The sequence below is a fragment of the Ovis aries genome, chromosome 19 (genome assembly GCF_016772045.2).
Source record: "Ovis aries strain OAR_USU_Benz2616 breed Rambouillet chromosome 19, ARS-UI_Ramb_v3.0, whole genome shotgun sequence".
Classification (NCBI taxonomy): Eukaryota; Metazoa; Chordata; class Mammalia; order Artiodactyla; family Bovidae; genus Ovis; species Ovis aries.
The window spans coordinates 11,100,429-11,127,460 of NC_056072.1; the positions used below are offsets into that span (position 1 = coordinate 11,100,429).

General features: G+C 46.2%; 2 protein-coding genes across 3 annotated transcripts in view; both read left to right on the forward strand.

Moving 5' to 3' along the window:
- The window catches only part of ITGA9 (integrin subunit alpha 9), a 368,750-nt gene that overhangs the window by 166,359 nt on the left and 175,359 nt on the right, over window positions 1-27,032 (forward strand). For both annotated transcript variants that reach the window (XM_004018225.5, XM_060402078.1), the window contains exon 16: window positions 11,821-11,970. In XM_004018225.5, the coding sequence (XP_004018274.3) occupies window positions 11,821-11,970 (150 nt within the window). The remainder of the gene's footprint in view (window positions 1-11,820; window positions 11,971-27,032) is intronic.
- LOC105603365 (ATP synthase subunit d, mitochondrial-like) lies at window positions 11,965-15,535 on the forward strand. Its single transcript, XM_060402079.1, has one exon. It carries the CDS (start codon window positions 14,413-14,415, stop codon window positions 14,896-14,898), a length of 486 nt encoding a protein of 161 aa, XP_060258062.1. The 5' UTR covers window positions 11,965-14,412; the 3' UTR covers window positions 14,899-15,535.

The following is a 27,032-nucleotide window of genomic DNA, read 5'->3' on the forward strand; positions in this document are numbered from 1 at the left end:
ATTCAATGCCTGTATAGCAGCTGCAGGAGGGGGTGCACCAATGGATAGAGGGCATCTGGGCAGGGCACTGAGGGCATCTGCTCTGTATGGGAATCTCCTGACCTCTGTAGTGGATGGAATGGAAACTCCTTGGTAGAAACCACTTGCCTCAATTGTAATCCACACTTCATGGTGGACCTGCCTTAACATAAGAAGATGCAGAATGCTTTCTGACATGATGCTTTAAAACAGTGATTATTTTTTAACACTGTCAGGCCCAACTAAACACATACCCCTTTTTATAATAAATACTTAATAACATCACTACAGTCATTAAAAGATAGGGAGCAGTCAAGGCCTGATATGGAATGAGCTGCCTTGGGAGTCTTATTTCCACCCCTTGTCCTGTTTGATGTCACATTTTTCTTGGCAAGATAGGCCTGAGGACACAGAGTCTGAACAAGGAGGATTTGTGACCTGTCAACCAGCATCTCCTGGGAGCGCTCAGGGCCTAATTGGTCACTATTGAGACCTTTTGCAGTGACCACAATCTGCCTTCTGTGCCCCATTTTTCTCCCAGGAAGAGGCTTGGATTCACAGGACCCACAGGGCTGTGGGCATCAGAGACCTCCTTGGCCACAGCCTCCCTTTCTGATTCCTGCCACATTTGTGCCCCTTCACAGAGTCTGGTGGTACAGGATGAAGCGGGATGCTGGCACTGTGATCTGGCTCTGCCAAGCAGTTGAAGGTGAGATGTTGAGCGAGCAGGGACTCTTGTCTCTCCCTCCCTTCAAGTCCATATTTTATCTTTATATTGTGCACATGTATATAAGTATGTATTTCTGCTGCCACAAGTTTTTGTAACCCTAGTTATTGTGTGAGGTCAGGTTCCCTGGATGGAGAGCTTGAGAGAGGGATTTCCTTGCACAGGATTTATTATTGGGGAGCAGGATGAGGCTGGAGAAGTTCATCAAGCTTGTGACATCAGCTGGAGAGCAGCCTCAGCTTGATCGCATAGGAAGCTCTGGGCCATGAAATGCACCACAGAGTTGTCCCGCCTTGAGGCAAGAGATAACCTCTTTTTTACCCCCATGCCAGTCAGTCATTGCCAGTGAGGCTGGGAAGGGAGCATAAGAACTTCTAAGTGAGGTAGCTCTCGTTTAACCAAGGATGTTTCTCCATAAGAGGAAGTTGGGAGCTGATGGCAACCAACTTGCAGCTTGGGGTGGGGGCACTGGCCCCACTGAAGTCCCATCCTCCTCTCTTTCCATCCTGTTGGTCCTTCAGATCACCTCTGGGCTTCTTACCTTAAAGCTTGCTTTAAAAACTGTTAACAGTCCCCACTGCACATGGAGTGATGGGCCTTCACCTCATTTCTGAGGTCCTGCCAACCAGTTCCCTGCTGCCTTCCCTCCCTGCCCTTCACCCTGTGGTCTTGCCCCACACCCCTTTGTCAAGTGGTGATGGTGATGGTGATGATGCCGTAGATACAGGGAGCTCTTCCTGTTACCGGGAGCTCTCCGTGGTGCTTGGTATCTGCAGTCTTTCATCTTCTCAACAGTCATGCAAGGTTTTCCCGCCCAAGCTGTTTTACATCTGAGGAAACAGGTTTGGAAGGATTAAGTTACGTGAGCAGCGTCACACAGTTTGTAAGAGATGGAGCTGGGACTCCTCCCTTAGACCCACGACTGTCGATGTCAAAGTCCTTGCTCTCCACCTTGTCTGCGGCCTCTGTTCCTCGACACACAGTTGTCTGTTAGACCTCCACATCATCCCCACCAACTGATTCCCATTCCCCCATCAGCCTGCTGAACATCTCATTACCTTCTCTCTGAGGATTCTTGACACTCCCACTCTTGCACCTTTTGGGGTCGGAGGCGGTTCCCTCTCATGAAATTCCCACACTTCCTGTCCAGGCATCTTTTTGCTCACACAGTCCTGCCTGCCTCTTCTCTGCTGCCCCACGCCTCACTGGTACCTGGGGCAGGTACACAGCAGCCAGGTGATGGCTGCAAGCAACCTAGTCAGTGTTTTTTCCACTAGAGAGACGACTACAGTGTGGGTCCACTCAGCCCTCCACTCCTGCCTGCACACGCCTATCATCCCAACCCTGACCTAAGTGTCCTGTCCTGGCTGCTGCCTCAGCACAGTATTGTCAAGAGACCCAGGGAGTTCAAGGCAGAGCTGAAATCTGGTTCCTGCACCTGCAGTTACCACTGTGAGCCAGCCCCACATCACCTCCCTCCGCACATGGCTTACACTGTAACGACAGCTTTCCAGGTAGGGGCTGAGGAGGAATAATATTCTCAACAAATCGATTATTTGATGCTGTTAATAAGATGCACCCCCACTTTAGAAACTTTAAATAGTAGGCTGAGGGAAGGCCTTTGATTTAGGGAAAGACAGCAGTAGAAGACAGAAAATAATTAACTGCCAAACTGCGTCCTCAGGACCCTGGAGGACTGAGGTCAGAGGACTGGCGTCCTCAAGAAAGTCCGGTGGAAGTGGCAGCCGTGGTCTCGGCCGTGGAGGGTGGAACCTGTTCCGTGGGGATAAGAGCACTGCAGACATGAAGTCAGCAGAGCTGAGGCATAGGTGGGGGCTGCAGTCAGGCCTGAGCAGATGCACTTAGCACGGTTGTGTCCTCTTACCCAAAAGTTTGCTTTATCAGGTCAAGGTGCAGAGAGGCATTTCCAGGATTTTCACCTGCTTGCTGAGCCAAGTCAGTACTCCCTCCCCCTTCCCACTTCTCCTTCACTATTGACCCCAGGGGGTCTCAGGGCATTTCTGTCCCAGCGTGAGGATTGAGGCTGACATGCCAGTTGGATGAAGGGCTTGTGGCTGAGGGTTGTGGAGCAGGAAGGCCTGCCTGGAGACTCTGGCCATATTTCTTTTGCTGGTAACACTGGGAGTCTTTTCTTCTGTGTTAGTTACATAGTTAATTAATGTTTGTTGCTCAGTTGTGTCTGACTCTTTGAGACCCCATGGACTGTAGCCCACCAGGCTTCTCTGTCCATGGACTTCTCATATTCACCTCCAGATATTTTTATCAGAGCCACCTTGGAGGTTTGAAGATGGGTGATAGGAAGAGAAAATTAAAACAAGAAGGGAGGAACATTAGATTCTAAGACAGCATTCCATTTCCTCTGGAGGACACAAAAGCTGGATAATCTCCAGGCTGGGCCAGTTCCATGTGGTATCACTTAGCTGTCAAGTGATACATGGTGTTATCTATGGTATAATTAACATGTCTGTTTGCAAAGAACGTTCTACAAGGATGTGTCATGCTCTTAGAAAATCGTTTCCAAAGTCCAAAGTTCTAATCTCCCATTAGCATGTTTTGGGAATAAATGCAGAAAAAAATCCCAAAACATATAAACATATAAGTTGATTAAATAAGCAATCCCCACTTAGGCACACATACTCTCAAATATAAAAACAAACCTTTTCAAGTATTCAAGGAGATATTATTTTATCTTTGAAGAGGAAAAAGCATCAATGGGGTCATGTGATTTTCATAGATAAACAGAATAATTTATGCAAATATGTTACTTAAAGAGTAATGAATGCTTTCATGCCCTTCCTGGGCACTGATGCTTACCAGGGGATCATACATTTCAGGCTGATAATGATATCCATTTCCATATGATATTACATATAAAGTAGTGTGTGCATGCGTGCTCAGTTGCTTGAGTCATGCTTTTGTGACCCTATGGACTATAGCGCACCAGGCTCCTCTGTCCAGGCAATTCCCCAGGCAAGAATACTGGAGTTCTCTGCCAAGCCAGGGGATCTTCCAGACTTAGGGATTGAACCCACATCTTCTATGTCTCCTGTGTTGTCAGGCAGGTTCTTCACCACTAGCACCAACTGGGAAGACCAAAGTTGTATGTAGTCAGAATTAAAATCTCTAATCCTGTCAAGGAACTTACAGAGTTTTCTTCCTTGGTATTAATTTAAATTTTCGTTTGTTTATTTTTTAATTTATAGAACTCTAAATGAAACCATGTGTGGCCTTAGCTTGTTCCCTAGTGAAATGGGTCCTGAAGACGTGCACTGTTCATTTTGCAGCAGGGTGGTTTTCACAGATTTTTATATCAAAATTGCCATTTAAAAGATTGTGGTAAAAATAACAGTTCAGTTCAGTCGCTCAGTCATGTCCGACTCTTTGTGACCCTATGAATTGCAGCACGCCAGGCCTCCCTGTCCATCACCAACTCCCGGAGCTCACTCAGACTCACATCCATCGAGTCAGTCATGCCATCCAGCCATCTCATCCTCTGTCGTCCCCTGCTCCTCCTGCCCCCAACCCCTCCCAGCATTAGAGTCTTTTCCAATGAGTCAACTCTTCGCATGAGGTGGCCAAAGTACTGGAGTTTCAGCTTTAGCATCATTCCTTCCAAACAAATCCCAGGGTTGATCTCCTTCAGAATGGACTGGTTGGATCTCCTTGCAGTCCAAGGGACTCTCAAGAGTCTTCTCCATCACCACAGTTCAAACGCATCAATTCTTCAGCGCTCAGCCTTCTTCACAGTCCAACTCTGCCATCCATACATGACCACTGGAAAAACCATAGCCTTGACTAGACGGACCTTATTCGGCAAAGTAATGTCTCTGCTTTTCAATATGCTATCTAGGTTGGTCATAATTTTTCTTCCAAGGAGTAAGCATCTTTTAATTTCATGGCTGCAGTCACCATCTGCAGTGATTTTGGAGCCCCCAAAAATAAAGTCTGACACTGTTTCCACTGTTTCCCCATCTATTTCCCATGAAGTGATGGGACCAGATGCCATGATCTTCGTTTTCTGAATGTTGAGCTTTAAGCCAACTTTTTCACTCTCTTCTTTCACTTTATCAAGAGGCTTTTTAGCTCCTCTTCACTTTCTGCCATTAAGGGTGGTGTCATCTGCATATCTGAGGTTATTGATATTTCTCCTGGCAATCTTGATTCTAGCTTGTGCTTCTTCCAGCCCAGCGTTTCTCATGATGTACTCTGCATATAAGTTAAATAAGCAGGGTGACAATATACAGCCTTGACGTACTCCTTTTCCTATTTGGAACCAGTCTGTTGTTCCATGTCCAGTTTTAACTGTTGCTTCCTGACCTGCATACAGGTTTCTCAAGAGGCAGGTCAGGTGGTCTGGTACTCCCATCTCTTTCAGAATTTTCCACAGTTTCTTGTGATCCACACAGCCAAAGGCTTTGGCATAGTCAATAAAGCAGAAATAGATGTTTTTCTGGAACTCTCTTGCTTTTTCCATGATCCAGCGGATGTTAGCAATTTGATCTCTGGTTCCTCTGCCTTTTCTAAAACCAGCTTGAACATCTGGAAGTTCACGGTTCACGTATTGCTGAAGCCTGGCTTGGAGGACGTTGAGCATTACTTTACTAGTGTGTGAGATGAGTGCAATTGTGCAGTAGTTTGAGCATTCTTTGGCATTGCCTTTCTTTGGGATTGGAATGAAAACTGACCTTTTCCAGTCCTGTGGCCATTGCTGAGTTTTCCAAATTTGCTGACATATTGAGTGCAGCACTTTCCCAGCATCATCTTTTAGGATTTGAAATAGCTCAACTGGAATTCCATCACCTCCACTAGCTTTGTTCGTAGTGATGCTTTCTAAGGCCCACTTGACTTCACATTCCAGGATGTCTGGCTCTAGGTGAGTGATCATACCATCGTGATTATCTGGGTCATGAAGATCTTTTTTGTATAGTTCTTCTGTGTAGTCTTGCCACCTCTTCTTAATATCTTCTGCTTCTGTTAGGTCCATAGCATTTCTGACCTTTATCGAGCCCATCTTTGCATGAAATGTTCCCTTGGTGTCTCCTTTAGACAGGTTTATGTGTGTATGTGTGTGTTGTCTGGCTTTCCTAGTTGTTCTCAGTGGGATGGTAGATCTTCAACAAGTCCCTTTATTAGTATTATCATTAGAAATGCAAAAATCCTCAGTTACTTTTAGAGGAATCTTTAAGCTCATGACGGTTCTAAGCTGTCCTATAACACTTTAACTACCATTCTCATAGTTACGATTATTGAGATAACAGAAAAGGCCTCAAGACTTCTCATTTGTCTGCCTGCCTGCAAGGTAATCATAGACAGTGGAGTTGGGAGTGCAGTAATAGAGTTGGGTATAGAGCAGAGGAATTCTGAGAAAGGATACAGGAGGGAGTGGACAAAAAGATCATGTTTGGAAAAAGAAAAATACTGAGGCCTTTAAAACAAAAACAAAAACCCATAGAGGGTTTTTCCCAAACCAAATATCTGGCTTAATGCTAGCTGCTTATTTGTTGACCTTCTCTGTTATTTGCAAATTGAAAGTAAAACCAACCCTTCCTGTTTTCATTTAGTCTACTACTGTAGCTGCTAGTTAGCTAAGGAGGATGAAAACCCTTTATTTCTTGGAGAAAAGCAGTGTGAGGTCAGTTTCTAGTTCACCTGGCTGGTCAAGAGGTGTGTGGTGCTTGAGTCCTATTTGCATTGGGTCATGGCATGGCTTGGAATAGAGTCCCCCAGACAGTGGTGCGTATCTTCCATCAGCCAGGTAAATGGGAGCTTTGATGCTCATACTCCGTTCCGCGAGTAAAGGAGACAGAAGACTTTGGGACTTCTGACTCTCACAATAGCCTAGATGCCCTAGGATTAGGGTCCTCTCCTCTGGCAGGATCTTTGCGTGGCTGGCCCCTGCCAGTCACAAGTATACCCTGGTGGGGTACACTTCGATTTCTTCTGAGTTACTTCAATTTCACTTTCAGAGCAAGGTCATGAATGACAAGGAAAAGCTTAAACGACAAGGAAGAGCTCCCCATGAAGGAATGGGGGTCCTCAGTTACGTTTGCTTAGGGGTCTCTCTTGCTGTTGTCAGCAGACTCTCCTGGGCCCTGTGGTCCTTTCTCAGGGCCCCAACACAACAGCTCTGTGTGTGAGGTGTGCCAAGGGAGAAGAAAGGTGTAATTCAAGGGAGAGCAAAGCCCATCCCTGGGAGGATAAGTGGACAAGCTCACAGTGTAGACAGAAGATCTGTAGTGAGTTTGGATGGGCCAATGATGGGGAGGCTGGAATAGGGGAACAAGTTTGTAGAAGAGAAAGGAAACCTGGGGTTTTAGGCCCAAATCGGTGTATTCTGGGAGATGCTTTGTGGAGTTGGCATCTGGAGGTGAGAAGAGGATTTCTGTGTTGTAACAAAACTCAGTAGGTTCACTGCTGAATGACTTAGACACCCATTCCCTCTCCTGGTTCCCTGTGGTGATGAGAGGCTGCCAGGTCCACCGGGGGGCATGTTCCATGGGTTCTCTCTCATCCCCCACCTCTCCTCACCAAACTCCAGTCATCTCCCTCCGCTGCTTCCTGTCCCCCTGCTGTGTCCTGGCTTGGTCCTCTTCCCAGGTGGTGCATGTGTTGGTGCGTGCTAAGTCGCTTCAGTCACATCTGACTCTTTGCGACCCTATGGACCGTAGCCCACCAGGCTCCTCTGTCTATGGGATTCTCCAGGCAAGAATACTGGAGTGGGTTGCCATGCCCTCCTCCAGGGGATCTTCCCAACCCAGGGATAGAACCCAGGTCTTTTATGTCTCCTACACTGGCAGGCAGGTTCTTTACCACTAGCACCACTTGGGAAGCCCTTCCAGGTGGTACTTACTAGTGGGAGAGAATCCGCCTGCCAGTGCAGGCGTCGAGAAGTAAAGAGATGCAGGTTTGATCACTGGATCAGGAATATGCCCTCGATTAGGAAATAGCAACCCACTCCAGTATTCTTGCCTGGAAATTCCATGGTCAGAGGAGCCTGGCAGGATACTGTCCAAGGGGTCACGAAGAGTCTGATGCAACTATGGTGACTTAGCCTACACGTTTTTCCCCAGGGCCCCTGTTTATACTGAGCTCAGCAGACCTATACCCATCAGTCCACTTCCATGCTACACCCTGAGGGATCATTCAATAGCATAGCCTCCTTGCTGGCCTCCTTACCTCCAGTCTCACCCCATCCATCCAAGAAACCAGAGGGATTTTTCTGTAACACAGCCTCTTGCATCACCTTACCTGCCTGCCAGCTCTGCCTAGAGTTTAGATCGAAATCAACACACCCTGTAAGTCCCCCTGACATCTGATCCCTGCTTTAGCCGTTTCTCCTCCCTCCTGCCCACAAGCCTGATCTTCCCACCTTTGCAGAACACATGTAATCCACTGGATGGCTGTGGCCTCTCCCCCTGCTGTGTGTACCGGCCATGCCTGCTCTCTGGCTGATGTCTGTCTGTCTTCTGACTGAGTCCAGGAGCACCTCCTCTGAAGCCCAACAGCCCTTAGTCCAGATTGGGTACCCTGTTTGTGTTCCCAAAGCCGCCTCTATCCTAGCATGTGTTGTACTAGGTCATCACTGCCTGCCTGTTGCCTTCAAGGTCTGTTTCCCTGGGGCCCAGCACGTTGCCTGGTATAAAGTAAGCACCCAATAAATTTCGAATTGCACATATGTCAAGTTCCCTATAAAAACCTCAGCCGCTGCAAAATCTGCCACCAGTCTGAGGTTTCTTTTCCGTGCAGCCTTCTTCAGTTTTCAGAACAGGAGACTGCAGTAGATTTTTACCAGGAAGGAGGTGGACTGTTGGCTTTTGGTCTGTCAGAATAAGTGTGTGTTCAGCTTGGGTAGTTTCAGTGTGTCGTGGTGAATATTTTCAAGCAGTAAAAAAATTTCAGCGATTAGGGTCTACGCCCAAACCATAAACCTCCGTCTACATCCTAAGGGGTCCCTTCACTTCAGTGCGGTGCTGAGCTGAGGGAAGCTGCTCAAAGGAAGCCATGAACTGGTGCTGCCACCTTTCCTTTGCGGCTCAGATAAAACAAAGCGCAGCGTGGGCAAGAAGGGCTGTCCTTTTGGGAGTGCCGACTCATTTCTATTTGCCATGCCCTCCCCTGCCTCCACCCGCAGCTCAGTGTGAGGTAGGACCCTTCTGCCCAGAGCTTTTGGGACACATCATAAGAACGTGTTTCGCAAACATCTTAGTTACAACTGACTCATGCGATCAGAGCCACAGCACAGCATGTGTACCCCTAGATGTCATAGTTCATCACACATAGCTGTGCCTCAACTAAGACTTTTTCCCATGTTGGTCATGGCTTGGGTGGCTGCACATTTAGAAATAGCCCTCATGTAAAGTCCATGTTAATTAGTTATTTGTCATCTGTTCACATTCTTCCTGGAGTGAAGAATGTCTTTCTTGCCCTGTGTCCCCCTAAGTAGTTAAGTAATATTTCAGGGTGAGGTCAGAACAATTGGGATGATTTTTAAACAGCATTTGACAGACTTCAAGGAAAGCAGTTTTGCTTCTGGTTCTAAGAATGAGTCCAATTCTGTCACTTACTGGTTTAGGGGTGGAGCACAATTTATTTGAGCTCTGGGGCCTTTGTTTATCTCATCTGTAAAATGGGAGCAACACAGTCTACCAGCTCAGGTATCGTGTGGATTAAGTAAAAGGATGTCTGTGGGAGAGGTTGGCTCAGTTTCTGGAATACATGTGGTAGCCAGGAAACATTCAGTGACTTCTGCCTCCCCTAGCCCCATCCTCCGTTCCTCCCACAAGAATAGCATCGAATAGTATCGTGTAGTAACTGACTTCTTTTGACATGAAGGATTTAAATGCAGAACCTTAAGGCAGTCACCCTTAAAGGAACACTGGAGCATTTATCTGTGAAAGCATTAATGCTGCACTCATTCACTGTTCTCTCCACCCAGACTTTAAATTCTGTTTTGGAGAGTCAGTCAGTAGGCACCTGGATCCCAGGTAGGTGTTTTGCTCCCAGAAAGGACATGAGCATTAAAGATCTGCTCCTAAAATCTGAAATTTGAGAGAATTTTCTGGAAGTATCTTACCCAAAGGCTCACCTATCACTCACCTGAAAAGTCCTGTGTTTTTTTTTTTCCTCAGCTGATTGCTTTTTTGAGCACAGAGATAAGCCACCTGCTGGTCACTCAGACTCCCATCCCCAAAGTGATTTGCCCTCCACGCCCCACATGCAGCAGCCCCATCTGCTTCCCCTCCCACGCCACTCTGGCCCAGCTGCCATCTCTTCCCCTGGGCTGCTGTGGGAGATTTTCTATGTCTCTAAACATGCTCTGCTCCACATACATACCCCCATGGAACTCCCTGGAAACACAGGGTTCTGTGCCCCAGAGAACCTGGGGCCACCCTTCTCTTTCTGGGCGGCGGTTGCTGTAAAACATACAATAAACAAAAGACTCAGACCCTTCTGTTTAACCTGGTTCAATCACAGACCCCCAGCTTGTTCAATCACCCCCAGCTTGTTCAATCACAGACCCTTTCATTTAACCCCCTCCTGGGGAACTGAGGCTCACAGACCTGTCTTGGAGAATGCTGCTACCAAATGGTCAGATGGACTGCCATTCATTCACGTATTTAAGCAGCTCTGAGTCCAGATGCTGGTGCGTAAGGACCTCTGTGAAAAAAAAAAAAAAAAAAAAAAAACCACTCTGTTAAAAAAGGGTGGGGGTGGGTAGCTCTATGTGCTAACCTGGAACCACCTCCAGGGTACATGCTGAGTGAGGAAAGCAAAGTGCAGCCATCAGTTACCTAAACGTGCTTAGACTGGACAGATGCCCTGAAACCGATAGGCATGTCTGCCTCTGGAGGGGCCGCTGGGTATCCAGGGGGGTGGGGTGGGGTATGAGCCAGCTCCTCACTGTGTGCCTCTTGGGAACTTTAAAACTTTCTACTGTTTTGAACACTGTACTCGCCTGCTTCCAAGTCCGCCAGACTTTATACAGAGTGTAGTTTGAAGTCCTTGGCTCTGCTTGAGGCTTTGGGATTGGGTGGCCTCTGCCCGCCCACCTAGCGCCTCTCACTCCTGCTTGTCTGCCAGCTCCTGCCATCTCTCCTTGATAGATGCAGGCAGTGGAGACATGGCTCTTTGGTGCTACTTCTCAGATTTGCCCTGCTCCCCTTGGAAGCCCACCTTCCATAGCAAGTGCTGGCCAGGGATGCAGGGAAACTAATGCTTTACTCCTGCCTCACTCTCTAACTTGTGAGCCTGGGGGAGCCAGAGTCCCAGGGAGGCAGTGGAGCAGACTGGAGCAGAAAGCCCAGGAACTCCAGGATTGAGCTGATGTGACTCAGAGTCCTTATTAGCCTTGTGGCCTGGGGAACTTGTGCCTTCATCTTCCTTTTATTATACAATGGAGGGGAGTAAGCCCAGCTCTCATGCTTTGGGTGTGTGGCCTACCTCTCAAGAACACCTTGCACGGTGCCTGGCATCTTGTCGGTGCTCATTGGGACCATCAGCCTATCACTCCCCTGGCTCTTGAAGTCCTAGGATCTGAACAAAAGAACACAGGCCTGACGTCAGACTTCACCCCTAGCTCCAAGGAGCCCAGCGCTGGGAAGCCATCAGGCCCCAGTGTCTGCAGGTCCCCTGCCTTAACACACAATCTGTATTTATCTCAACTTAGAAGAGCTTTGATGATCAAAACACGATGGATTGGAAGGGTTAGTGCTGTGAGTACAGATGCTCGCCAGCCCGCCAACTAGCTTATAAGAATATTTGGAAGATGACTAAGGTAATGTCTTCCACATGCTAAAGAGACCATGATTTCGCACCACGCAAGGTAGAGTGGGAAAACCCCCGCTCATTAGCGGAGTGACCTTGGACAAGACAGTCACTGCCCTTGGCCTCATTACCTCATCTTAAAATATGAAAGCAATAAAATCCAGCCTCACAAGGGTGGTTTGTGAGGCTCACATGGGGCGGTCCGTGAGGAAGGTCTTTGTAAACTGTTGAAATGCTCTGCACATGTCAGCAGCGCCCGCCGTTCACGTGCTTTGTGTTTATTGTTTCAGCGGAGAGTACAGGATGTCATCAGCCCCATCGTGTTCGAGGCCGCCTACAGCCTGGGTGAGCATGTGACGGGAGAGGAGGAGAAGGAGCTGCCAGCCCTGACCCCCGTGCTTCGCTGGAAAAAGGGACAAAAGATTGCCCAGAAGAATCAGGTACCTGAAACTCGTGATTGGGACCCCAGGTGGCAGGTGTACACACACAATAACGGCCCTGGTGGCATGGGAGCCTGAGGCTGGGCACGCCCCCTCCTGGGCCCCCCTTTCCCAATCTGCAAAATGATGAAATGTGTGATTTGGGGGTTTGTGTCTAATAACCATGCGATTGAAACTCATTGAGGCTATTCCCAAACAATTAGAAAATGATGATCCCTTTGAGGTCATGAAGTGGCTGCTTGGTCTCTGCACTTGCATCCTTTTCCTGCAGTATTTCCAGAGCTCAGATCAGTACCTAGTGAGTGCTCTACATACATGCTTTATTGATGGGACTGTGAGTGGGTGATGAAGCAAGAACTTCCTCTTGTTAGAATCAGTGATTGAGTTGAGAAAGCTCAGCTCAGTTGTCTTTGGAAGGCAAAGCACCATGAGTGCAGGCTGTCGCCATCCTCCCCGAGCTCAGCAGATTCTGGGCTGTGCTGCTGTGTGGAGGAGCTACAGGGCCATGTGGGATGCAGGCTGTACAAGGCCATACAGAGTGGGAGTGAGCTGTGAGCTAACACCACATAGCAGCACTGGCCTGTCTGCCCCAAGCAATCTGGAAGATGTGCGGTGCGACTCTCTTGCAGGAAATATGCACGAAATCTGCGATCCCAGGTTTGAGTCTAAATCTTTCTCTAACACTCAAGATCATCACAGATCCAGGACCTGGGGAAGGTCAGACAAAACTGTTTTTAGGCTAAACCAGACTCCTGGATGGGGTGGGGACAAAGCTGTGGAAACTCTCACCAGCCCCACCCTTCACAGTTCTGACTGCTCTGAGCTTCCTGCGCCTTGCAGATGAGAGTTGTAAATAGAACCTTAGAGAAGAGTTTGGAGTTCGAGATGTAAGATTTTTACCAAGATGTCCCCATTTTCTCCGAAGGTCTGTCCCGTGTGGTCTTGGGTCAGGTTCCCCAGAAGCAGTGCCTGAAACAGGGTTTGGCAGCACTTGGTCTAATGAGTCGGTGTTCTTAGAGAAATCTGTAAGGAAAGGGAAGGGGGTGAGCAAGGATGTGCTCTCGGGCAAAGTCTAGCCTTGGCCTGAGGCTGGGAGCTCTGGAGCATAAATTACACCAAAGAGCCATCCTCTCCTTGAGGGAAGGGGCTGATCCTTTGTACCCTGTATTAGTCAGCCGTTGGCTGACTATGGGGGGTGGAACTATGGGGGATTGTATGACTGACTATGGGGGATTGTAACCATCCTTGAAGAAGACTCCCTCTAGCTGTGGGCAGTTCTCCCAAAATTAGAGAGACTTTTTTTTTTAAGGACTCACCAACTTGCAAGCAGGATAAACCTAAAGTATCCTAGGTACATCATTTTGAAATGTCACTACACCTAAGATATAAGGAAAATTCTTAATGCTTCCATGACAAAGAATACAGGATGGTTATAGTGGGGGAATATATGTCCACTCACAACATAATTAGAGTCACGCTAAGTAATCCATTTGACTTCTTATTAGTAAGATTGGAAGCTAACGTATGTGAAATAAGGGCTTCAAAGCTCTGAGAAAAGGTGATTTTAAAACTAGGGTTTCATACTTAGCACAAAAGTCAAGTATGAGGTTGAAATCAAGTCATTACTCAGACAAGCAACTACCCAGAAAGTTTACATCGCTGGTAACCTTTCCAAGGAAGTTACCTAACATGCACTCAAGGAAAAAGGGTGACAACTAGAAGGAGCAAAAAGTTGAATGTGAGAACAAACTCTTAGAAGTCCAATGATAAGAAATTCTAGGATTACAGTTGTACAGCACGTCTAAAAAACAGTTGATCAGTTTAGAGCAAGGGATTAATGAACTTTGAGAAGAATGAAGCCAGCCATAGACAGAATGATAAGAAAGCAGCAATAATCAGGATACAGTGTAGATAGAATGCATGTTTTCTATGGATACAAAAAATGAAGGCAATCAAAAACTCCCAGAAAAGTAAAAATATGGCTAATATGTCATGGTTCAATATAAAACATAACATGGTAGGATGTGAAGCCAGTGGAACAGTATGTGGACGAGAAGGATCTTAATACTAGAAACATTGCCCCTTAAGTAAAAGTTGAGTTTTCTGGTAGTTTAACTTTGTACCTGTGTAGAGGAGGATTTGCAATCATGACATTTGTCTTGGCTCTGCTGTGGACAGTAATCATGAGGCCATAATAGTAGCACTGTTCATTGGTGTTCAGTATTTACCATCAAACCCAAATCAGAGCTATGGTTATAGTGCCTAGTATACATATCATTAAATTTTACTGCATGGAGTTTAATATAGGACAACAGAAGTTGTTTTAATATCTTAATGTTTTAAATTAGTGAGGCAAAGATATTGTAAAACCTGATGAAACAGTAAAAAGCTGTTTATTACTTAAAATTTCAAAGGTTACCCAGGTCGGTAAAGGATCTCAAAATGGCTGGACGGAAACTTGCTCTAAAAACCATTGACTGGGTAGCTTTCAGGGAGATCATCTCCCAAAGCTGGAAGGCCGTGACTAACTCCTTGAAGTCCTGGAACGAGACCCTCACTTCCAGGTTGGCTACTCTGCCTGAGAAGCCATCTGCCATCGACTGGGCTTACTCCAAGGCCAACGTGGCAAAGCCTGGCTTGATGGATGACTTTGAGAAGAAGTTTAATGCCCTGAACGTTCCTATACCAGAGGATAAATATACTGCCCAGGTGGACGCTGAAGAAAAAGAAGATGTGAAAAGTTGTGCTGAGTTTTTGTCTCTTTCAAAGACCAGGATTCAGGAATATGAGAAAGAGCTGGAGAAGATGAGGAACATAATTCCATTTGATCAGATGACCATTGAGAACTTGAATGAAGTCTTCCCAGAAACCAAATTAGACAAGAAGAAGTCCCCCTACTGGCCTCACAAGCCAATTGAGAGCTTGTAAGCTCAAGTCTGGGAGAAAGCTCTGGCCCTTGAATTACAAACTCTGGACATTAAAAATGATTACATAGTAAAAAAGAATTGCAAAGGTTACCAGTAGAGCAGTGCTTCTTAAAGTGTGGCCACCCAACCAGCAGTATCAGCCTCCCTTGGGATAATGTCAGAAAAGAAAATTCTTGGGTCCCACTCCTGACCCTTTGAATTAGAAATTCATGGGGTGGATCCCAGAAATGTTAGTTTTAACAGACTGATTAGGTGAGTCTGATGCAGTTAACATTTGAGACAGTAGAAGAGCTAAGAGTAACTATCTATCTACCTGTCAAAACTAGGAAGGTGAATGGTAGGAGGGGACCTTTATGTAGGTGAGTTCAATTCTTATCTATCATGGAAGGAATTCAGTGAAATAATGTCTAAATCTGATAAATTAAGAAGAAATAGGATTGATACTACTAATTTTCTAGGAATTTTCTACTATTTTCTAGGGAAATGGAAATAACCATCCAAAGAAACATAAAGGGACATAACCACAATGGGTAATAGTGGTTCCTCCTGAGAGGAGCACTCAGTATAGAGGGGTGTGGGGTAGAAGATTATTATTTTAACCACGTGATTCTTTGGTTGAAAATAAAGTGAAATTAAAATATTGTCCTGAGATTGAGAAGATTGTCTAGGAGCCTGAGAAAAAAATTGGGGAGAGTGATCCTTGCTTTACTCCTTCCTTTTCCTGATTTTATATATATATATATATATATATATACACATATATATAAAAGATAATTTAATGATCTTCCTCCATGTGTCTTCCAGATGTTGGCTCAGTTTAAGGGGGAGAAAAATTCTGAGAGCTGGGCCCACTGTGTGAAGCAGAGCTGTTTTTTAACTTGTGTATAAGTGAGAGGTCCACAAAGAGCATCTGACCTCTTTCACAGGAAGGAATAAGCTCATTGGAGGAATAAGCTCATTGGAGGAATAAGCTTCATTTTGCCAGATAACATTAAAATGTAAATGCCGTAGTCTCTTCAACCAAAAGGCACCAAACCCATGTTGGTGCACAGGATTGCACAATGGAGCAGGTTAAATTATGGTAATCTTTTAGAGTCAAGAGTCTTCCCCCACTGATGGTCTAGTTCAGGTGGAATAGCTGCACAGACAGTGCATATAACATGCAGTCAGTGACTAAAGCATGTTAAGTCCAGGCTTACTGATGGATCCCAGGCTTTTGGCAGAGAGTAGGAGTGAGTGAGGCGGCAGGAGGCCAGACCTTCCCTCTGCAGGGTAAAGAACAGTCTTGGGAGAAAGTGGCCTCCAGGGTAGGTGCTAGGCTGTCTGAGTGAATAGTGGGGTTGCCACCAGCGCTGAGGATGGATTGGGATTCTGGGCATTCAGGGGATATTGGCGCTCTACCCTGAAAACCTCTGTAGGACATACAGCCTATTGAGTGCATTTTTCCACCTTAAAATTATAAGGAAAGCAGAGACCTGCCTGTCTGTCTCCTCAAGAAACATTTGCTATAAAAGTAACAACAAGTGTTTTATCCATTAGTCAGAAGGGTATTTAAAAGAACTATAAATCTAAGAGCAGTTCAGTTAATTGAATGTCTGCTACATGTAAGACCTGGATAAAAAGATAAGTGAAACTTTGCTGTACTAGTAGACTTAGAGACTATAAGAATAACATATACAGAACAGAAAGCCAGATTCAGACTGATGTGTGTGAATTTCACTCCGAGACCTCTTCAGCTGAAGATGCTCCAACTCAATGGACATAAATTTGAGCAAACTCCTAGAGATAGAGGAGAACAGAGGAGCCTGGCGTGCTACAGTCTATGGGGTCACAAAGAGTTGGACATGACTAAGAGACTGAACAACAACTCTGCAGAAGGGAGAGTTGGAGGGAGACTCATGGAGGAAGTAGAGTTTGGATACTTGGGAGTGGAGAGGTTTGGCTAACAAAGAAGGGACTGGTGGATGCTAATGGTCTCCCATGTGGCTGAAGTGAGGGGAAAGAGATGGGCCTTCAGGGCTGGAGGTACAGTCAGACAAGCTAAGGCTACCTGGTTACTGACCAGGGAGTTGGACCTGATTGGTCTTGTAGGGAACAGGAGACGATCACATCTTCTTGAGACAGTCTGCTTGGGCGGAGGTGGGGGGTAGCGTGGGGAGGGCCACTAAGGAGCTCTCATAGCAGCCCCAGCGGCCCCTTCTTGCAGGTCAGTTCATAAAGGTCCTGTCTGATATACTCATAGTTCCTAGAGGGTCTCCGCTGCTAAAAGAAGGTAGAACATCCCTGGGAAGCCTGCTGGCCTGTGTGCTGGGAAAGAAGCAAGACTATCACTGGGGCCCTTATGTTTCCCCTCCAGGTGAGCATACTAGTGGCGATGACAGAGGCCCTCGTTTCACACCCTGTACACAGAGTAGAGCTTTGGAAATGATAACTGCTCTCAGGTTTCCTCAGGAGGACCCCAAAGGGACCTGCTGGGAGCTGGGCTTCCAGGCCACCCACTGTAGTAGACAGAATGGACCCTAAAGATGCCCATACCCTCATTCCTGGAATCTGTGAATACGATGCATTACATGGCAAAGGGACTTGGCCGGTATAACTAAGGTTATGGGCTTTACACTAGGGAGGGTATTCTGGAATATCCAGCCAGGCCTGATCTTTCTCCACCTGGAGGAAGGAGGAAGGTGGTAGAACAGAAGGTCAGAGAGATCTGAAGCTTGAGAAGAACTTAACCTGTCATTGCTCGCTTTGAAGATGGAGGAGCAACTTGACAAGGAATGCAGACAACCTTGAGAGGCCGGGAGAGGCTCCCTGATGAGTGTCAGCTGGGAAATGGGGACCTCAGTCCTATAACCATGGGGAAATGAATTCTTCCAATAACCTGAATAAGCCTGGAAGCAGATTCTCCCCCAGAGCCTCCAGATAAGGACCCAAATTAGGTAACACTTTGATTTTGGCTATTGATCCCCAATACCTAGCACTGCCTGACTCACAGAGGTTGCTCAGTAAACCTATCTCAGTGAAGAGAGCCCTTCTGAGGGAGCACAAGGCTGGGTCCTCCTGTGGGGTTTGGACGTCATATCAGAATGTCTCCACTACAGATTCAGCAAAGCTCTATATATGCTCTGTGAACTCTCTAAGAATTCCTCCCAGGCAGCAGAACCTGGTGTGTGATTTAGGACGATTTTCCTACACCACAACAAATTTGTGCATGTGTGAGTATATTTTTTTTTTCAAAGACCAAGATGAAGGAGACATGGCCATGGTAAAACCAAAGGCATTGGCTGTGTTAAGAATACGCACTTTGTCATCTTTCAAGGGAAAGGTGAGCTGTTTTACTCTAATATTAACATATTGCTATGTCAAAGCCATAAACTCTGACCCTCCATTGTGCTGGAAACCATCACCATCTGGACCTCCCACCCCAGCCCCTCAATGCCAGGATGTATTGGGTGCCAGCACTGTGCCCGTGAAGACTCACTGTTTGTTCAACCTGGACATTAGGTAATGCTTTCCTGGCTGAGGTGCCTAACTGGCTTCAAATGCCGTTATTTGCGGCTTTATTTTCATTATCATATACAAAGTCTCTGCAGAAGAAAGGAAAGTTGAGAGACTGGCAGGGAGGAGAGAACAGAGGAACTTCCAGACATCAGAGCTGGACAGGTATCAGCGACCATCCAGCCTGGGGCACACACCTGGATTCAGGGGAGCAGACTGGCCCAGTGGAGGAGGAGAAGGTCTGTTAGAGGAGGAGGTGTCCACCTTCCTCCCTGTTTCAGCCAGATTAATTCTACTTTAATAGACATCATCTGTTTGGCATCAGCTTCTGGCTAATCTTTTCAGAAAGAGCACCATGATGAAATGTGTGGGAAAACCATCTAGTTTCGGGTACATGTGAGGAGAACAAGTGCGTAGTTAGCATCACTGATCGGGATGTCTGGCTGTGTCTGCAGCTCATGCTTCCCGACAGGGTTAATCCAAAGAGCAGAGGAGAGGACACGCCTCCTGTCACCCAGGCTGTATTTGCAGTCACCTGTTGAATTTTTACACCTGCTTCTTCAATGTTAGATTTTAGCTTTGCAATTTTTTTAAAATGTGGGATTCATTTCATTCTTTCTTTTATTCTCTTTAATATTCAAAGAAGATTTAGTATTTGTCCTTATCAAACTCTTATAAAAATTGAAGAGAGAGGAACACTTTGTAACTCATTTTATGAGGCCAGAATTACCCTAAGCTCAAACAAGATAAAAACAGCACACAAAAAAGAAAACGGTAGCCCAATATCTCTGATGAACATAGATGTAAAAATATTCAACACAATATTAGCAAACTGAATTATGACCGTTATCTTTGCAGTTTCTGGAATGGGTATGTTCTGGTCCTCTAAAACTCTTTTCAGAAGAAACTAGTGGCTTCCCGCAAATCTTTAGCCTGTAAAGAGTTCTTCTGTATTGTCCTGCCTTATTGAAAACCTCCTCCACAAGCATGTGGAGTGCATGTGTAAACAAGCGAGGGTGCACGTCCAGTGGACAGTCTCTAACTGGGGAAGAAATCCTAGCACCTTTCTCCTTATCTTCTGAGATGACTCAGGGAATCAAAGGCCAGACTCTTGCTACTTGAACTGATACCTGAGGCCCATTCAGGTGAGTTTCTTGCAGACAGGGGAGGAATCTTCTCCAGCTTGAAGCCATCTTTCTCGTTCCTAAATGCCTGACTACCTCTGACTCAGTGGCTTTTAGAACCTGGCTAGCATAGTCTTCCTTTCCTCTGACAGCACCAGCCCTTTTCCTTGAAATCATTGGTTCTGTTTCCTGCATCTTGTGACTAATTAACAGTAACTTTCTTAAAAAAAAAAAAAAAAAAAAAACATAGAACTCAAATGATTCCAGGGTAAAAATCAAGGCAAAGAAATTCTGGCCCTTCAAAAAGAGAAGAAGGCTTCCCAGATGTCACTAGTGGTAAAGAATGCACCTGCCAATGCAGGAGACGCAGGTTCGATCCCTGGGTTGGGAGGATTCCCTGGAGAAGGGCATAGCAACCCACTCTAGTGTTCTTGCCTGGAGAATCCCAGGGGCCACAGTACATGGAGTTGCAAAGAGTCGGACGTGACTGAAGTGACTAGTGCATGCGCGCACGCACACACACACACACACACACACACACACACACACACACAGAAGAAGAAGAAAAGAAAGATATTCTGGTCCTAGGGAAGAGGGGAGTAGGAGATCCGTAGAGAAGAGTTGACACTGAGGTTGTAGAGGGACATGAAATGTGGTGTGGAAAAGGCCTCCCAGTCCCAGGCGGACCTGGAAAGGGCACTGGGAAGGTCCAGAGGCCAGATGCAGGCCCAGGTGGGCAGGACCTCTCTGAGCAGCTCCACTGTCCACCCAGTTATCACAGGGTTTGAACTAGATCATCAAAATGTTGCCTTCAGGCAGCAGGGGTTGTTCTTCCAATCATAGGGCCATGACATAAACCAAAGGGTTCCCAAAGAGAGAAGCATTTATTCCGTCCAGGTTTTCCACAGAGTAATTAGAGATACCAAGGGAACATGTGATGCAAAGATGGGCTTGATAAAGGACAGAAATGGTGTGGACCCAACAGAAGCAGAAGACATTAAGAAGAGGTGGCAAGAATACACAGAAGAACTATACAAAAAGATCTTCAAGACCAAGATAATCATGATGGTGTGATCACTCATCTAGAGCCAGACATCCTGGAATGTGAAGTCAAGTGGGCCTTAGAAAGCATCACTATGAACAAAACTAGTAGAAGTAATGGAATTCCAGTTGAGCTATTTCAAATCCTGAAAGATGATGCTGTGAAAGTGCTGCACTCAGTATGCCAGCACATTTGGAAAACTCAGCAGTGGCCACAGGACTGGAAAAGGTCAGTTTTCATTCCAATCCCAAAGAAAGGCAATGCCAAAGAATGCTCAAACTACCGCACAATTGCACTCATCTCACACGCTAGTAAAGTAAAACTCAAAATTCTCCAAGTCAGGCTTCAGCAATACGTGAACCATGAACTTGCAGATGTTCAAGCTGGTTTTAGAAAAGGCAGAGGAACTAGAGATCAAATTGCCAACATCTGCTGGATCATGGGAAAAGCAAGAGAGTTCCAGAAAACCATCTATTTCTGCTTGATTGACTATGCCAAAGCCTTTGACTGTGTGGATCACAAGAAACTGTGGGAAATTCTCAAGGAGATGGGAGTACCAGACCACCTGACCTGCCTCTTGAGAAACCTATATACAGGTCAGGAAGCAGCAGTTAGAACTGGACATGGACCAACAGACTGGTTCCAAATAGGAAAAGGAGTACATCAAGGCTGTATATTGTCACCCTGCTTATTTAACTTCTATGCAGAGTACATCATGAGAAACGCTGGGCTGGAAGAAGCACAAGCTGGAATCAAGATTGCCAGGAGAAATATCAATAACCTCAGATATGCAGATGACACCACCCTTATGGCAGAAAGTGAAGAGGAACTAAAAGCCTCTTGATGAAAGTGAAAGAGGAGAGTGAAAAAGTTGGCTTAAAGCTCAACATTCAGAAAACGAAGATCATGGCATCTGGTCCCATCACTTCATGGGAGATAGATGGGGAAACAGTGCCAGACTTTATTTTTTGGGGCTCCAAAATCACTGCAGATGGTGACTGCAGCCATGAAATGAAAAGATGCTTGCTCCTTGGAAGGAAAGTTATGACCAACCTAGATAGCATATTGAAAAGCAGAGACATTACTTTGCCGACTAAGGTCCATCTAGTCAAGGCTATGGTTTTTCCAGTGGTCATGTATGGATGTGAGAGTTGGACTGTGAAGAAAGCTGAGCACTGAAGAATTAATACTTTTGAACTGTGGTGTTGGAGAAGACTCTTGAGAGTCCCTTGGCCTGCAAGGAGATCCAACCAGTCCATTCTGATGGAGATCAGCCCAGGGATTTCTTTGGAAGGAATGATGCTAAAGCTGAAACTCCAGTCCTTTGGCCACCTCATGCAAAGAGTTGACTCATTGGAAAAGACTCTGATGCTGGGAGGGGTTGGGGGCAGGAGGAGAAGGGGACGACAGAGGATGAGATGGCTGGATGGCATCACTGACTCGATGGACGTGAGTCTGAGTGAACTCCGGCAGTTGGTGATGGACAGGGAGGCCTGGCGTGCTGCGATACATGGGGTTGGAAAGAGTCGGACATGACTGAGCAACTGAACTGAACTGAGGGGGTATGGAGGTAGGCAGGGGGCATGAAGCAAAATCTGTACCATATTTGTTGTTTAGAGGGAGACCAACAGGACTCCTCCCATGATTTCAAAATCTGAAAGGACAAGTTAAATAGATCCTGAGATAGAAAATTTCTCAACTTTAATTTTATAAAGTATTTGTCTTTATTTTCGTGGACATGCTATTCTTTGGAAAGCAAGTCTGTCTACATGACCTGCTTTTAAATACCAAGCTAAGTCATTTGGGTACAGGACTCAATAGAAATGAAATTCCTGGGACCACCCTGAGCTCTTTAATGTGCCACATTAAGGACAACTTTCCCTAGAGGAGGAAATGGCAACCCACTCCAATATTCTTGCCTGGAGAATCCCATGGACAGAGGAGCGTAATGGGCTATAGTCCATGGGATTGCAAAGAGGCAGACATGACTGAGCAACTAACACTTTCTTTCACTTTCAAGGATGACTTTGGATTCTGGAAAAAGCATTAAAACAGAATTGGGAAAGAGAAACGTCTTACACTCAGGTCATGGCATTTGCATATACACGCATGTTTAATACTATGCTAGGTGCTGGGGGCTGCAGCTGTGAGTTACGTATAGCTGGGACCTCTGGGAACTTATGTGGGACAATGAGAGGAACTACAGCTCAGAAATGTCCCTCCTGTTGTCCAGGCAGAGATCCTCTGCAAAGTCAGATTTCTCATCAGGAAATGTCTCACTCATTTTAGCTTACAAATAGCCTTGGGGTGGGATTTGAAAAGCATTAATTCCCACGCAATCCAATTGTCCTATTTTCTCAGGTTCTCAGCATGGGACTTGGTTGCCATAACAACCCTATAAACAGTGTCTAGCCTATGTCAATGATCGTATATATTTTAAAGCTAATATCACCAACTCCAAGAAACTGATCCTCCTCTGAACGTGACAGCTGGGATAGACTAAGAATCTTACTTCCTGCTAGATCAGAAGGGAATTTTTTTTTTTCCCAGTGCAGATTCTGGTGAGAGAAAAGGAGCCCTACAAGGCTTAAGCAGCTGGGAGACCTGCTACTTTAACCGGGGCAGCCACTGAGCCATCACACGCATCCAGGGTTGTTTAGGCCTTGGTGGCCACAGCTTTGTGAGAAAAACACAGCTAGCTTCAGCCTCTGTGCTCTGGTTCAGAGCAAAATGTAACCTGAACTGAATTCATTGTGTTCAAACCCCACCTCCTCCATGACTTAAAGGGAACGAAGAAACAAGTATCCAGATGTTCTAGAACAATAATGGGCAAGCTACACTCTGCTGGCCAAATCCAGCCTGTCTTTTTTTTTTTTTTTTTACTTTACAATATTGTATTGGTTTTGCCATATATCAACATGAATCCACCATGGGTGTACATGTGTTCCCAATCCTGAACCCCCCTCCCACCTGCCTCCCAGTGCACCAGCCCCAAGCATCCTGTATCCTGCATCAAACCTAGACTGGCGATTCATTTCTTATATGATATTATACACATTTCAATGCCATTCTCCCATCATCCCACCCTCTGTCTGTTTTTATAAATAAAGTTTTATTGAGACATATCCATGGCCATTTCTTTAAATATGTCTGCTTTTGCTTTAGCAACAGAACTGAACAGTTGTAGCTGAGACCACATGGCTCACTAGGTTGAAAATATTCACTATCTGGCCCATTACAGAAAACTCTGGCAACCTTCCTCTAAAAGAAGAACAGTAAGGACTGGGGGAGAAGCTGGAGAAAGGATTTTGAAAAGAAAAGTATATTCTCCAGAAAAAGCTGAGGTGAAGCTCAGGGTGAGGAAGGAACCAGCTTGGAGATCTAGTCCATGAGACTGAGGAGGCTGCTGGGTGTCCAGAGCACAAAGTCAGAGGAAACGGTCATCTCTTAAAAGAAGGGATTTAACCAGACCCAAAATCACTGCAGATGGTGACTGCAGCCATGAAATTAAAAGACGCTACTCCTTGGAAGAAAAGTTATGACCAACCTACATAGCATATTGAAAAGCAGAGACATTACTTTGTCAAGGCTATGGTTTTTCCAGTGGTCATGCATGGATGTGAGAGTTGGACTGTGAAGAAAGCTGAGTGCCGAAGAATTGATGCTTTTGAACAGTGGTGTTGGAGAAGACTCTTGAGAGTCCCTTGGACTGCAAGGAGATCCAACCAGTCCATTCTAAAGGAGATCGGCCCTGGGTGTTCTTTGGAAGGAATGATGCTAAAGCTGAAGCTCCAGTACTTTGGCCACCTCATGCGAAGAGTTGACTCATTGGAAAAGACTCTGATGCTGGGAGGGGTTGGGGGCAGGAGGAAAAGGGGACGACAGAGGATGAGATGGCTGGATGGCATCACTGACTCGATGGACATGAGTTTGAGTGAACTCCGGCAGATGGTGATGGACAGGGAGGCCTGGCATGCTGCGATTCATGAGGTTGCAAAGAGTCGGATACGACTGAGTGACTGAACTGAACTGAACTGAACCAGAGAGGAGTCAGAGATGATGGCTTCTTAGCTCTGTTTCCATTTTCCAGAAAGGCTGCTTCCAGGTTAAAAAAAAAAAATTGACAAGTCTTTCCCAAGCAGAGTTGAGGCTGGAAGGAGTGGAGAGGTAGCTTCTGAGCTGGATTGAGATTGCCTGATTTAGGCACCAGAGCTTGTGTTTGCCCAGAGGATTAGGGAAACACATAGAAGCAGGCAGAAGAGAGGCTGAAAATTTGGTAGTTTGGCCTACTGGCTTCAGGGAGAACATGCACTCCTTCCACTTTGAACAGGAGAAATAGTTTATACTTGCTCCTGGGAGCTATGCCATCAGCTAGCATTCTACGGCTTCAGTCTGCCCATGTTTCTACCCCAGAGAGATGTGTCTCAGTTCCTTGAGAAACAAAATTGTCCCTTGCCTAGGGAGACCCAAGTGCAGGATCTCTGAGTTTCCACTTAAGTCTCCAAGATGCATGATGTGAGTCTCTTGATTTGCTGCTGTCTTCATATTTTACCTATAAGACAACTTCATTGCCAGCCTGGGGAGGGTCTTGCCTAAGCCAAGTCTTTACCAGTGCTTGGACTGCACGGCCCACTTTTGTTCACACCATTCCCCAAAGTAGGGGAGGCTACAGGTTGAGTATTCCATTAATCTCTTGCTGTATAACAAACTATCCCAAAACATAGTGGCCTAAGATAACAGCAGTCATTCAGTTTATTCATGAATTTGAAATTTGTCAGGGCTTGGGCAGGGCAGCTCACTTCTGTTCTATGTCATGTCAGCTGGGGCAGCTCAGTTGGGCTGGGGGACCCACTTCAATGCTGGCTGACTCCTGTGGCCTTGAGTTGATACTGCTGGTCAGTTTCTGTCCATGTGGGCCTCTCCATGGGAAGCTTGGGCTTTCTTGCAAAGTAGTAGCTACATTGTAAGAGCAAATGCCCCAAGAGAACTCAACAGAAGCTTGAGTACTTGTGATGACTAGGCCTGGAAATTGCAAAGCACCGCTTTCTCTGCAGCCACAAATCCGCCTAGATTCAAGGGGTGGAGAGTTAACCCACCTCTGTATGGAAGGAGGTCAGGGTCACACTGTATAGAGTGCAACAGGAGACATTGTGCATTGATTTTTAGAATGTATAGTTGTCTACACACACACACACACACACGGTCTTCAACCCTGTCTCTGTGGTCTTCTTACTGCACCATCAACTCAGGAAACTTCATGGCGCTCGCTCTTACAAAGTGTCATTGTCACTCACATTTGCTGCTGTAGACAGTGATGCACAGTGATGTCTAAAACAAGAACAACGTAGTAGCCACAAGCTCCCTGATTCTGTTATTTTTTTCATTTTGTAAATATGCAGGTTAAGTCCTGGATTAACTTCTAAGCTTGAGCTTATCTTCTCACCTGAGTTTGTGCTTAATTTTAGCTGATCAGTGTAAACACTCACCTAATGTGTGTGTGTATGTGTGTGTGTGAGTGAGTGTGCATATGGCAGACTCAGTGCTTACCTTTGTTGGATGGAAGTTCAATGGCATTGGAGGACTTAACAGCCAGAGAAGTTAGTTTGCAGGACAGGAACTAGAGAGTAGAGGACGAGGGAAAGTCCGACCAAAGCAACAAGTTCCTAACGGGGAGGCTCTGCCCTTGCTTGTAGCTGAGGGACAGTGCTTTGCTGGGAAGCTACAGGTCTGTGTTGGTGAGCAGGTTGTTTGCATTGGCTCACATTCCAGGGGTTACCCCATCTCTCAGAGCATGTGGGGTCCTCCACTGTCGGCTGGGCAGATTCTACACAGCAGGCTCTGACGGCACGCATGGGGGTGAAGAAGACCAATACAATCCCCCATCCTCATGGAGCATCATTTCAGCAGGGGAGAGAAACAGGAAGCACCTAATGATAAAATAAATTAGTTACAGTCAAGATGAGCAGTCAAAGGAAAAGTACATGAACCACCAGAACTTGTGACAGAGCCCCAGCTCTCTGAGGGCTCAGGGATGTGGTTTTGGTTTGCTGACTGAAGGGTGAGGACACATACCAGATGAACCTGGTGGAGGTCTTTGGGATCAGCCTGTGAGGAGGCCTTGAGCTGTGAAGGTATAAAGGCAGACTGAGGGTGGTTGGCATGAGAGAGCCAGGGTGAGGGAGCTGAGGAGGGCAGGGACTGGATCTTGCCAGATTGTGTGCCACGGGTGGCTGTAGGTCACTTCCGCTTTGTCAGTTTTCACGTGCTACCCATCCCACTCTACCTCCAAAGGCGGGAAGTCAGACCATCTCTCGCCTGTAAAATGGGAGAAATACTTGCAAAGAGAAGCCTGTGACCAGGGGCAGAGCTGGGTTTAGTGGAGTCTAAAGGTTATTAGGATTTGGGAGGAGAGTTTCTTTTGGGGAAAATCCAGTAACATTATGAATAGAAAGTAAGATGCAAGACTGCAGTGGG

Coding starts and splice junctions, on each gene's coding strand:
- LOC105603365 (XM_060402079.1), top strand. CDS start 14,413: ATGGCTGGACGGAAACTTGCTCTAAAAACCATTGACTGGGTAGCTTTC.